A 14,756-nucleotide genomic window follows, 5' to 3' on the forward strand; every position below is an offset into this window, starting at 1 on the left:
CAAGTGTGTGTGTGTGTGTGTGTGTGTGTGTGTGTGTGTGTGTGTGTGTGTGTGTATGTGTGACCAAGGCTCTTGTAAATACTGAATTTACCCTTAAAGAATGCAATCTACACTCAGGAGGCTGAGGCAAGAGGAACATAAGTTTGGGGCCAACAACCTGGGCTGGTCTTTCCACACTTTACTTTCCCAGTAGTTAAGGTTCACCACTGAGATAATTTTCCTCTCCTCTCTGACCAGGTTTCTATACAACCATATAGGGTCCTTATTATATTTCACGTTAAAGTTTTCCAATGTCTTTATGCATATGACCCATTTTAAGGCTGTGATGAGGATCAGTACTCAAAGCTACACATATAATCCCACTACAGAATTACTCTTCTTGGGTATACACTAGAGCACATATAATGGCCTATACATGTTATTTCTGATCTCCTGTCCACAGTAACTCCTGATTCAGATCTTTGTATCTGAAAGAATTCACCCAAAACATAACAGGGATGAATGGAGGACGAACATTTTCCTGGGAGAAACTAATATTAAGAAAGCAGCTACTATAATATACACTACATATCTTGTTATGAAGCCATCGTAAAGAAAAGTCTAATGGACAGCCTTCTTTTATTTAAGCTGAATTTTAAAGTTTTGTTAACTCTGCAAGAGACAGTTACTGAAAAAAATTATTTTTTTGTGAAAAACATCTTCAAAACTAAAAGCAAGCTGACCTCAATAGGCACATCCTTACCTGGCAGAGCAGGGGAAAGGCTGAGTGAAAGCCCGCACTTTCTTCTGTAGTAAGTTAGAAACTACACAAACAGAAGCAGTGGCTAGAGAGAGTGAAGGGCAGCCGATCCCCAAGCTCAACAACAAGAGTGAAACGGCAGGCAGCTCCATTGCAGAACTTTCTGCTGCAGAGTGTGGGACCAAGCTCAGCACAGTGTGTCAGGAGCTTTCTTGCCCTGTGAGCCTCTCTCCTGCCTGCAGCCCCTCCTCTCCTGTCAGGGTGAGAAAGCACTTCTCTTCTGGCAGTGGCCAGGTGACATCACTGACCATTATAGAAAACACGAGTTTCCCAAAGGTTCTGCTCTTGATATGAACATTACGCTCTCCCCATGCTTAGACTCTGGATTTGGATTTAACGGTTGGAAAGCTGTTGTCTCCTCTGTAAGCCGTATGAAAGTAACAGCCTCAAGACGGAACCACAGGAAGGCTCTGATGGCACCATGAAATCACTCTAGCAGCATAGACCGCTCTCTCTAGATTTCCTGTTCAGTACACAAAGAAAAGAAACTAATCCTATTCTTAAACCACCATTATCTGGGCTTCGTAGTAGATTTGGTACAATTCAGCCCTTAACTGGTACATTTCTGTTCATACAGTGGAAAACATATTTTTTTAAAAAAAAAATAAGTAGGAGGATTAGGAAACTTCAGTTTTGCTAAAGAATTATCCTAATTTTAAAACTTTAAATCCACTATTATATATGGTAATTTAATTATATTTACACTTCAGATACATTATAATTGTGAAAGTCTTTTCCAGTCTGACCTAGAAACCTATGGAAAATGTTCTATGGGTTCCACACTCAAATTTGAACAGTAGGAGGAGACAGAGTCTGAACCATACTAGGCTACAAAAATGGTAATTGTATCTGGTCGGCCAAAGTGGTCCTGTGCAGATCCTAAACAACCCAGGTAAAGGTTAGGAAACAGGACCTTTCTCTGTAACTGACAGTGGAGTCCTACTACTGAAAACAACATCTACACAACTCAATGAACATGAAGAGGCAGGTAGAGCTAGTGCACTCACTGAGCCATCAGCCCTATGTTCTAGGACAACAGCACCCTCTACCATCTATCTACAGTTCCAGCCATGAAAACCTCGATCCACAATCTGTCCTGCCTGCAAGATGTGCTGGGGCAACGGTGGTGGTGCAGAACTTGTGGGAGTGGCCAACCAATCTGGTTTAACTTGAGGCCCAAGGCCATGAGGGAACATGAGGCCATGCCTGACATTCCTGGATGGCTGGGAACTGGAGACCAGATAGCCCAGAGACCTAGGGTAGAAGAAAACAGGACTGGAAAAAAATCAATGAAATGATTCCCAATGATATTTTATCTATCTATCTATCTATCTATCTATCTATCTATCTATCTATCTATCTGAAGAGAGGCAGTATGTGTGTGTGTGTGTGAGTGAGTGAGTCAGAGTCCAAGTTTCTAAGTTGTAGATGTCCATTGGGTCCCTCCTCTTAGAGTTTGTGGAGCCCAGTGGAAGAGAGGAAGGAAAGATTGTAGGAGTCAGAGATGGAGGACACTAGGAGAACAGTCCATTGAATAAACTAAGCAGGGGACACATGGGTTCACAGAGACTGAAGCAGCAAACAGGTCTGCATAAGTCGGTACCAGGTCCTTTGCATGTATGCTGTGACTGTGGTACCCCTAACTGTAGACATGAGTGTGCCCCTCATTCTTTTCTTCCTATGGGTGCAGCCTCCTGGCGAGCTCAGGCTTCACCGTGTCCTGCTGTGTCTTGTTCTGCTGTGTGTGGTTGCTGTGCCTTGGAGGCTGCTCTATTCTGAAGGGAAACAGAAGGGGATGGATCATGGGGAGAGGAGAGGTGGGAGGGGAACCTGGGAGGAGTAGAGGGAGGGAAACTGTGGCTGGAACATATTGTATGAGAGGAGAATCTATGTTAAAAAATAATAAAACAAGCTTGAGATGTTGGGCTGGTTTACCTTGGACACTGGATGATTTGGGGAGAGAGATCTGCTCTTATTTTATATTTGAAATCCACTAACTTTGAGAGGAATATTTTTCCAGTTCTGGGCTTACAATAGTTCTACAGCGTCAACTAAACAGAAACTTTAACATATTGTTCAGCCATTTTCATCTTACATCCAGTCTAACCTTATCTTTCTTACATTTTATAAACAAAGTATATTAAAGATGCTATCAAAATATTGGGCATGGGGCTAGAGAGACAGCTTGGTGGTTAAGAGCACTTGCTGATCTTGCAGAGTCCCTGGGCCCCAGCACTTACATGATGTCTCACATCCATCAGTAACTCCAGTCCTAGAGCAGCCAGAGCCCTCTACTGGTCTCCTCACGCAGCAGGTATACACGCTGCACATACATACATACATGCACACACATACATGTGACAGAGCCCTCTACTGGTCTCCTCATGCAGCAGGCACACACACTGCACATACACACATGCACACACATACACATGAACAAAACCATTCACACACATACAATAAAATAAATAATTCTTAAAAACTATAAATGATGCAGATAAAAACTTAAAAGACATCTAACACATACATTAAATAAAGGATAATTCTATTTCTTCTTTAAAAAAAAAAAACTCTAGACAATAACCTACTCCTAAGTAAGAAACAAACATTCCTACAGAGTTAACAAATCTAAAAATCACCTTAAATAAAAGAAGGCAGTTTGTCCCATTAGACTGTTCTTTCATGACATTATAACAGTATTTCTAGTCAAGTGTATGTGCTTGTATATCTAAAGATTGTCTATTCTTACTTTAAAACTCAGTATTAACATTTAGACTGTGTTTTGGAGGAAAATAGATGAAGTTGTTTTGAAAGTTAACAGGAGGGGCAGCTGTAACTGCCTAGTTAATGTTTTACTGTACAATACGAAACACATGCCACAGTGTACAGCTGAGTCTCCAGGGGGAAGCGCAATGATGTTCCTTACTTGCAACTGAGCGGGAAAGGAGCACATGAGAACTCAGGGGCCATGCAGAGACAAGGAAGCAGACTGTGGTTGCTATGGCAAATACCTTCTTACAACACTGAAAGGACAGCCACATAAAACTGACATCAATATCTCCAGCTGCAGTTAAATCCTGACCTTACCTTATTAAAATAGATTTTATTGTAATAATAAACGTAATATTTGAAATTACTTAGTTCCTCAGTTTTGGCCTAGTTCTTTCAACCTACTTGCTTATATAACCAAAACCCCATTAGCAGCAAAGGAAAAAAACTCCATTCATTCCCTCTGTGCCTATGAAACTTTAACAAAGAGTTCTTTTCTATCTCTTCTATTAATTCCTTTAAACTTTTACAAAGATACTAAATTAAGTAGAATATAACTTTGTAAAATAATGCCAGCCCTTCATAACTATTCTTTAATTTTCCATATTTCTTCTAAGCAAATAAAGTCTTCATGAAAAGATAAATATATGAAGGAATTTTAAAATAACTTAACAAAATGCAGTGTGCTTGACTTTCCAATCTCTTAACATAAAGAAGGAAGTTACAGCTCATAGATGTAGCATGACTCGCAACAGCAGAGGGACTCAGGCATTATCCAGTTTGCTCTTCTACAAACTAGAAGTAAATTAAGTGTTCATTTAAAATGTAAGTGTTCTACCTGATTCATGATCTTGGAAGTCTGTCCTTTAATCTGTTGCTAAGAGTATAATAAACACATACAAAAGTCAGGATGGGATATAGAAACTACTAACATGAACTTTCTTCCCCAGCTTTATCGTAGTGCATTAAAATAAAAGAGGATGCACAAAACCCAGGGAAGGTTCTGAGCCTCACCATGAGGAAGGTGAGAAGTTCAGGAAGAACAGCTGCTCAAAGGTTTACAGGACCCAAGTGTCCAGCGGGAGGGTCTGAGAACAGTTAAGTATGCACAAAGGCACTGTGCAGAGAACAGCCAGCTGTTTTCCATCTCCAATGAGGGCACAAGAGAGGAAACAGACAAATTGAAGCTGAGCTTTCAGTTAAACAAAAAGAGAGTAATAAACATGCTAATTGTGTCTATGGAAATCTTTCTTTGGAGGCCTTTAGAAGATACTCATTTGCACAAGGAAGAAGACAGCTTGTGTTTTGTGGTAGTAAAACACACTGCACAATCAAGATGCACTGTCGGACAGTCTTGAGCTGGCCTACACTACACCAAACACCCCCATGCCCAGGGCACACAGACGAGTGCCCACAGGGAGCTCCAAACTACTGTAACCACAGCATACACAGTTGGATACCTACTGCCTCTATAGAGAAAAGTGAAGGTTTCCAATGGCCCAGAAATACTATGGGTATTTGCAACAGGCTGCATGAGAGGGATGGTTCACGTTGTATCTACTGCTATGTCCTGACAAAATTAAACTTACTAGTCAAAGTGGCATATAATTACTATATTTTTCTTTGAAGAAACATTATCTGTGTGTCTATCTGTCTCTCTACGTATCTACTACCTATCATCCCTCCCTCCATCTCTTTTTCCCTCTCTCCCTTTCTTCCTCCCTCCCTCCCTCTGTCCCTCTCCACCACTCCACTACATCTGTGTGTGCCTGAATTGTACTTGTGAACCAAAGGTCGATCTCAGGTATCTTCCTCAGTCACGTTCCACACTGTTTTTCAGACAGAGTTTCCTCAGAGCCTGGAGCTCCATGACTGGATAGAAAGGCTGGTCTATGTCTCCACCCCCATGCCCAGCTGGGTGCTAGGAACCTCATGACTACTCGGCAAGCCCTTCCCTCAGCCAACTCTCCAGTCATAGTTAGTAACTTCTTAATGCTTCATTCCTCTGGCTCAAGACTTTGCAATTACAGAAAAGATTCATTCACAAATATTAAATACAATTAGGTACTTATATGCTTGTATGCAATTCTTTTCTAAGATGGATTTTAATCAAGAGAAGAAGATAAAGGTTATGTGTCAGAAGTGGAAAGAAGAGTACACAAAGAACGGGACAGAGATGGGTGCTTGGGCAGCCCGTCTTCACAGTGCAGTCTAGGGACGATGTGAACTGTGGAGCAGAGCCACTGCCAGGCTCGCCTCGGTCTTTCTCATAAACTTTCTGAATCAGTGTTATCACTTCTCAGAATGAATTCCCCCAAATGTCAAGCAGAACTGCAGATGCTTTCTTTCACTAATTAGATAAAATTGTGTTATGTGTATGTATATGTGTTGGTGAGAGTCCAAAATAAGTTTCTGATAAATAAATGCCCATATATCAGATGTATAAGCATATAAAAATAAATCTTTAAATATATATCATTTAAAATTATTTAACTCAGAATACAGTAATTGAATACACCGTGAAAGGTTAGCGTTCGTACTCTAACATCTTGGTCTACTGTTTTCCATGTATTCCTGATGTAGTATGTACAGCCTCTGCTCAGTGAGTTCTCTGCATCACTGTGCTTCTTAAATACTCCAGCCAAATGCTCACCCTAAGTCCAGATGAGCACTAGTGGTTGAGGCTACAGTGAAGTTATTATTTCCTGGTTCTAAAAGGGGATTCTTAGGCCTGGCTAAATCTCAGAACTGCTTGTATCATTAGTTGTTTTTTTCTTCTGTTTTTTTGTTTTAAACAGAAACAGCCAGGCCTTGCTTTACCCCATAGAACCAGTGTCTCTGTAGGACAGTTGTTGTGGTGTACAATTGTGAGGCTTGTGATTTGAATGCAGAGCCCAGTTTATCTTGTAAATCAATTTAACTGCTCCAATACATGGAAATCTTTAAGATTCAGATTCTGTTTTGGAATGTTATTTTATCCCATTGCATGGCATTTGCAAGTTTAATACACGCCCACCTTAAAGCTTTATCCAATTAAAACTAAAAGCTTCATTTACTATAAGTGCTGAGTGGGCCAAGGCTGAGGCCCAGGCTCTGTATCACACAATGAACTTCTAGATGAAAAGAACTGATCAGCACTGTGGTTGAGTAACATTAAAAAGCTGTTGATACCAGTCTCTGGGGTACCTTTCTATTGCACATCCTGTTAAGATAAACACTGTATTTTCTAGAATTCCTTGGAACTAGAATTCTGGGTAAAGTGTGCTATTTCACAAAAAGGCAAATCAAACAATAATCAGAGGTCATATCCTTTAGTTTTTCTTTCTAGCAAGCATGGCCCAGAGGCAGTCAGGATCTTCACTGATGTACCCTGGTGTCTGGTCATCAGCTCACGGGTGCTGAGGATAAACACAACTGTACTGGAGTCAGGACAGCACTGGGACAGCACCAGTAGCTCTATACACTCTCCTGAGTCCAGTCTTTCTACGCAGCCTTCTCCAGCTTGTCCATTGGTTTTGGTAACATCCATAGTTTTTGCTTAGATCCCTCTGTGTTTAAAATGTCTAAAGGTCATTTGCTGCTTTTACAGGAGACATGGATACAGTTCCTAGCACCCACAAGGAGGCTCAGAAACAGCTGTAACTTTTAGTTCTAGGGGACCTGACACCTTCTTCTGACATCTGCAGGCATCTGTATGCACATAGTACACAGATATACCCTCAGGCTCATATGCACATAAAGTAAAATGATAAAAAAAATCTTAAAATATATCTAGACATAACTTCTGTTTCTTCTAATAAAATCTAATTGATTTAAACACACTGAGATAGAGTTATCACCTCAAGTTAACTCAATGAAGTCCCAGGCAGGAGACATGACATCAGCTGCACACTCTTACCATTTCCCTATCGTAGCAGAGGTCAGGGAGTCCCTGCCTCTCTCTCTGCCACTTGGAAACTGGTATGCAGTAGAATATAACCTACCACACAGGACCACACTAGTAGAGAAAGGAAGAGAACTGTCAACAGCTACAGAGATGGTCAACACGCTCTCTCCTCACTGAAACACTAGTACTGATGACTGCGGGTCAGAGTTAGGGTCAGTCCACAAAAGGAATTCCATCTTCATTCTGTAAGCAACACGGGTCAGGGCAAATGTCCTAATAGTCAGGTCAGCCCTGCAGCAACCCAGGCTCTATGCTGCAGGCATCAGAGCAGCTGTAGGTGCAGGAACTGAGCCTCCTTTCTATAAGCCTTCCTAGGGTTTCATCTCCAGTTTACACTTCTCTCTCTGTGGTTTAAATGATAATTTAGACAGCGTGCAATAATATTATGTTGTATTTATTGGAACAAAATTTTAAGTTTTCTTTTTAATTGGAAAAGTAAATGTTAGAAACACTATCCTGTCCCTAAAATATTTCACAAATTAAATTATAGGTTTATAGCTTGCAACAGAAACAAGTTCCATAACCCTAAGTTAAAGATGTATTGTTAAGTGTTACATACATGTTAAAGGGTTTTGTTTTTTTTTTAAGGTTCTGACATTTGCTGTCAAATAAGCCCCAAACCAAAAATTCCCATAATCATTTCTAAAAAGGAACAGAATTTATCCTGGTTTCAGTGAGTATACTTTCAAAAGAGAAAAGCACCACCACTGCGAGAAAAAATACTACATACTTTTCATAGTGCCGTCCTCCTCCTCCTCATCCTCACTGTTTATAACCATGGTCCCCAGGTCCGACTCTAACATGGTGCTGTTATGTTCGATCATCGTCTGGGCCCCTTCGCTCATCGTGCTGGTGGCCCGCATTGTGCCCCCACTTTCTGAACTAGTCTTCACCATAGTGTGTGAATCCAGCTCATCTTCATCCTGCAGGCAAAATATCATTATTAGTACTTTGCACTGTGGTTAAGTAACATTAAAAAGCCACAGACACCAGTCTTTGCTGTACCTTTCTTTCACACATCCTGTAAGACAAATACTGTGTTTTCTAGAATTCCTTGCAAGTAGAATTCTGGGTAAGTACATTATTTCAAAGACCGCTCCAAGACAGCTAATCTCTCAGTTTTTAGTAAGGATGTATGCATGCTTTTGCTAATGAATAAAAAGCACTATTTACAATATTAAACAGTGTTAAAAGCAGGGATTCAAACAGATATGAGTACACCAGTGTCCACAGCAAAATTACTCAAAACACTCAAAAGGTAGAAATAACGGAAGTATTTACTCTCAAATGAATGTAAAAAGCAAGATGTGCTATATACATACAACAAATACCATTCACCATGAAAAGGGGGGTGAAATTCCACCATATACTGTGCTGCAATATGGATAATCCCATGTGCACGTCTATGTGTCTGTGTGTATGCAGGCAAGCTAATTCTGTTTAGCTGATGAATCACTGAATTGTTTTCTACAGTAGCGGTATAATTTTATATACCTAACAGCAGTACCCTGGACTCTCATTTCTCTGTTTCCTCACCACTGTTTATTATCTTTTATTTTTTAAGACAGTGATCTAAACGGGCATAAGGCAGTGCCACTCTTGTTTAGTTCACAGTCTTAAGTAGTAGTTATACTGAGCAAAGTTTCATATATTTAATAGCTCATTTGTATATCTTCTTTAGAAAAGTGTCTATTGAAAACCTTTGTCCTATGATAAAAGTCTTGGAAAGATCAGGAATTCAAGGCCCCTACCTAAACATAGTAAAAGCAGTTTACAGCAAACCAGTAGCCAACATCAAACTAAATGGAGAGAAACTTGAAGCAGTCCCACTAAGATCAGGGACTAGACAAGGCTGCCCACTCTCCCCCTACCTATTCAATATAGTACTGGAAGTCCTAATGAGAGCAATTAGACAACAAAAAGAAGTCAAAGGGATACAAATAGGAAAGGAAGAAGTCAAAATATCACTATTTGCAGATGATATTATAGTATACTTAAGTGACCCCCAAACTTCCATCAGAGAACTCCTAAACCTGATAAACAACTTCAGCAAAGTGGCTGGTTATAAAATCAACTCAAACAAATCAGTAGCCTTCCTCTACATGAAAGATAAACAGACTGAAAAAGAAATTAGGGAAATGACACCCTTCACAATAGTTGCAAATAATATAAAATACCTTGGTGTGAATCTAACCAAGCAAGTGAAAGACCTGTACGACAAGAACTTCAAGTCCCTGAAGAAAGAAATCGAAGAAGATCTCAGAAGATGGAAAGATCTCCCATGCTCATGGATTGGCAGGATTAATATAATAAAAATGGCCATCTTGCCAAAAGCAATCTACAGATTCAATGCAATTCCCATTAAAATCCCAACTCAATTCTTCATAGAGTTAGAAAAGGAAATTCTCAAATTCATATGGAATAACAAAAAACTCAGGATAGTGAAAATTATTCTCAACAATAAAAGAACTTCTAGAGGAATCACCATCCCTGACCTCAAGCTGTACTACAGAGCAATAGTGATAAAAACTACCTGGTATTGGTACAGAGACAGGCAGGAAGATCAATGGAATAGAATTGAAGACCCAGAAATGAACCCACACACCTATGGTCACTTGATCTTTGATAAAGGAGCTAAAACTGTCCAGTGGAAAAAGGACAGCATTTTCAACAAATGGTGCTGGTTCAACTGGAGGACAACATGTAGAAGAATGAAAATTGATCCATCTTATCTCCTTGTACAAAGCTCAAGTCTAAGTGGATAAAGGACCTCCACATAAAACCAGATACACTGAAACTAATAGAAGAGAACGTGGGGAAGAGCCTCGAATACTTGGGCACAGGGGAAATGTTCCTGAACAGAACACCAATGGCATATGCCCTAAGATCAAGAATTGACAAATGGGGCTTCATAAAATTGCAAAGTTTCTGTAAGGCAAAGGACACTGTCAATAGGACAAAACGACAACCAACAAATTGGGAAAAAATCTTCACCAATCCTACATTTGATAGAGGGCTAATATCCAATATATACAAAGAACTCAAGAAATTAGACTCCAGACAACCAAATAACCCTATTAAAAAATGGGGTATAGAGCTTAACAAAGAATTCTCAATGGAGGAAACTCGAATGGCCGAGAAGCACCTAAAGAAATGTTCAGTATCCTTAGTCATCAGGGAAATGCAAATCAAAACAACCCTGAGATTCCATCTCCCACAAGTCAGAATGGCTAAGATTAAAAACTCAGGTGATAGTAGATGCTGGCGAGGGTGTGGAGAAAGAGAAACACTCCTCCATTGTTGGTGGGACTGCAAGATGGTGCAACCACTTTGGAAATCAGTCTGGTGGTTCCTCAGAAAATTGGACATAGCATTACCTGAGGATCCAGCTATACCACTCCTAGGCATATACCCAGAAGATGCTCGAACATATAACAAAGACATATGCTCAACTATGTTCATAGCAGTCTTATTTATAATAGCCAGGAGCTGGAAAGAACCCAGATGTCCTTCAACTGAGGAATGGATTCAAAAAATGTGGTATATTTACACAATGGAGTACTACTCAGCTATTAAAAACAATGAATTCGAGAGGTTCCTAGGTAAATGGATGGAACTAGAAATTATCATCCTGAGTGAGGTAAGCCAATCACAAAAGAACACACATGGTATTCACTCACTGATTATTGGATATTAGCCCAGAACCTTGAAATGCTCAAGATGCAACTCACAGGCCACATGAAGCTCATGAAGAAGGAAGACCAAGTGGGGGTGATTCGGTCCTTCTTAGAAGGAGCAACAAAATACTCAAGGGAGCTAATATGGAGACAAAGTGAGGGACAGAAACTGAAGGAGGGGCCGTCTGAAGACCATTCCACCTGAGTATCCATCCCATGTGCAGTCACCAAAAGTAGATGCTGATGTGGAAGTCAGGAAGTGCATGCTGATAAGAGCCTGATATGGATGTCTCCTCAGAGGTCTGCAAGAGTCTGACATATTCAGAGGCAGATGCTCACAACTAGCCATTGAACTGATCATGGAGTTCCCAGGGGAGGAGTTAGAGTGAAGCCCATTGGAGCTGAAAGGGTTTGTGGCCCCATGAGTAGGGCAACAATACCAACCAACCACAGCTCCCAGGGTCTAAACCATCAGCCTGGGAGCACTTAGGGAGGGATCCAGGGCTTCAGCTGAATGCATAAGAGTGGAGGGCTCTGCTGGGCATAGGTGGAAGAAGAGATCCTTGACTTCATGAAGGCTGGACGCCCCAGGGGGTGGGAATTTGAGGGTGGGGAGGTGGGAGTGGGGGGTAGGTAGGGGTTACATCTGGAGAGAAAAAGGAGGAGGGGTGAGGGGATAGGGGGTTCCTGGGTGGGTGGGGGATGGGGTAAGGGGACAACATATGAAATCTTAATAAAACAGCCAATAAAAAAAAGAAAGGAAAAAAGAAAAGAAAACCTTTGTCCTTTTCTTTCTCTTATGGCTTTTTTGAGGCACAGTCTTGCTATGTAGCCCAGGCTGGCTTTGCACTGGCCCCTCCCACCTAAAAGCTGGGATTAGAGGTTTGGGCTCCTTTGGGTAGCTTCCTTTGCCCAGTTTGAATCAGTTTGCTTGTTGTAGCACTGTCTGCATTCTAGAATTATACAATCTGAATATTAACCCTTTACTGGAGATGTGAGTTCCAAATATTTTTTTTTCTTTTGCTGTGAGTTGACCTTTCACTCTCTGGGTGGCATCTTTTGACACAATAGGCTTTCACTTAAAAGAAGTCCAATTTATCCTTTTTCTTTTCCTGATTTTGTTGTCAGAGTTTAGCCAGTGATTTTCAGTGTTTCATGGAAGAAATACAGCAGATAATGTAAATGAGAAGGCACATACTTAGTTATACATAAGGGTAAAATACTCATGATCATAAAAATTAAAATAAAATTTAAAATTAACACATAGTTCTAGCAGAGGTTAAAAAGGCAGATGTAGAGAACAGAAACCCAATACTGCATTCTCAGCATCTCAGTAGACGTGAAGTCAGAGTAGGCTAGCATCTGCTTAATTCCTTTCCTCTCCCTCAGCCTTCCTGCTCAGTCTAGGCGGTGTGTCTCCTGTCCCAGCCTAGCCTTGTTTTAGAGGACATCTTTATTCACATGCTTCCAACTGTCAGACCTGTTCGTACTGACTAATCAAATGTTTAAGGACACTAATCTCCAAATCAGAAATGTTTGCCTCTGTCTTTCCGGTTTCTTGTTTGCTGGGGTCCCCAACAACCAACACCATGGGCTAGCTATTCAGCAGCTTGCCAAGAACAGTAGTGCTCCAATGTGCTCTGTGCTCACTCTCTTCCACAGAACTAGAGTTAAGAAACGCATCCTTTAATTTCATAGTATTTATCCTACCATATATCTGTCCCTTATTTATAGTATCACATGTGTGCACTGTATGTACGGCACTGCACTGTGCATATTTACAGTACTGAATGTGCTTACCGTATTTACAGCTCAGCATGTCTGTGCTGTATTCACAGCACTGCATGTGTGTGCCGTGTTTGCAGTTCCACATGTACGTGCTGTATTTATAGCTCAGCATGTGTGTGCTGTAATTAAAGTGCTGCATGTGTACACTGTGTACTGCATGTGTATCGTATTTACAGTTCCATTTGACTCCTGGAATGTTCAGGTCAGGCATGTACGCTCACAATGTTAAAAGTTTATTTATACAATTCCTTTTTAAAATTACATGTATTTGTTCTGTATGTATGTGTGATCGAATGTGCTTCTGTGTGTTTATCTGTATGCAAGCTCACCTGTGTGTGTAGAAACTGGACGACAGCTTGCAGGAGTTGGTTCTTCTTCCATTATCTGGTCATGAGGCTCAAACTGAGGTCAGCAGGCTTAGAAGCAAGCGCTGCCCTCACCGAGCTATCTCATCAAACTTACTTTCCAAATTTTACTCCCAGAGTCCAAAAAATTATTGCATTTACACTGGTCTGACTGGCATCTTTCCCTTAAACTAAGGCAGCCTCGTTTGTCCCCTGTTTGCATTCTTGCCTTTCAGTCCCTCACACGACAGGAGGACTGAGCCGCTGAAAAGACAGGTCACAACGTCATACTCTACTGCTGCAAAATCTTTACCATGAGGAAATGTGAGCTGTCCCTGTAACGTGCCAGTTCCATCTCCTGTCACATTCCTGCTTGCTCACCAAACTCCAGCCACGCTGGCCCTCTTTAGCTGTTTCTTGAGGATTCTATGAATGTTCCTGTGTGATCTTTAAAATGGCTGATCTTCCAGACTGGAATGTTCTATAAGATAGTGTGATCATTTGTTTTCCTGGTGACTCTACTCAGATGTCCTCTTCGAAAAGAGGCTTTCTATGACCACCAATTTAACTGAAGCTTCCATTATTCCACTTTTTTTTTCCCTCTACTCTTTACAGGTTGAAACTGGCCTTCTCTGTGACTAGAGTGGAAGTCTAATGAAGCCAAGAGACTCTTTTTAACTTAACATCCCTGCTACTAGGATTACCTAGGACTTAATAGGTACATGATTATTTTACACAAAGCAATTTATATTCATTTCCTAATTCATTTAGCAAGCAATTATTACACATTTGTCATTTAACAAGCAGCTCACCAGTACTGGAGATGCAGGGATGAATACTACACAGTTTTGCTCCATTTGGTTTTCTAAGGAATTTGAGGTTTGGGAGAAATCTTCTTACATGTGAGCAATAAACTAGGAGGCAATCTCTTAAGTGCTATAAGCAAGGTGTTGACAGTGCACTGAGAACCCAAGGGCGGAGTCTTGAGCTCTGTTTAATCAGTGAAGTGCACCTCACGGAAGAAGCCGTCCTGAGGTTAAACCTTTCCTCTCTTAAACATTAAACTTTTAACAACATTTACTACACATATTTACAGGACACAAGTTAGTACGTTGACATACATAAAAATAGGAAATTTGGTTATGACTATTTCCATTACTTAGTGTTTGAGATTTTGTCTTCACTTCATTAAGTCGTAAAAGATGAGAAGGTTATGCACAGACACACGAACACAGCTGGGGTGGAATGTTCCATAGTCCAACCTTCCTCATGAGAACTGCTCTCAGACAAATGCTTTCAAAGCACACACTAGGAGACTGAGTTAGGTGGAACTACTCCCATGAGACCTTGTTGTTGTGTGCATTATACACTTCCCATAACACGCTTTAGTGTCGGTATACCTGACTTACCTAAGGCTTACATTAGATGCTAAA

At 40.7% G+C, this 14,756-nt stretch overlaps 1 protein-coding gene across 2 annotated transcripts in view; it reads right to left on the reverse strand.

The window, feature by feature from the left end:
• Nucleotides 1-14,756, reverse strand: part of Stk3 (serine/threonine kinase 3) — a 242,458-nt gene that overhangs the window by 64,898 nt on the left and 162,804 nt on the right. For both annotated transcript variants that reach the window (XM_028766083.1, XM_028766090.1), the window contains one exon: nt 8,245-8,437. In XM_028766083.1, coding sequence (XP_028621916.1) covers nt 8,245-8,437 — 193 coding nt within the window. The remainder of the gene's footprint in view (nt 1-8,244; nt 8,438-14,756) is intronic.

This window comes from Grammomys surdaster, unplaced genomic scaffold, assembly GCF_004785775.1.
Source record: "Grammomys surdaster isolate TR1022 unplaced genomic scaffold, NIH_TR_1.0 63, whole genome shotgun sequence".
Taxonomy (NCBI): domain Eukaryota; kingdom Metazoa; phylum Chordata; class Mammalia; order Rodentia; family Muridae; genus Grammomys; species Grammomys surdaster.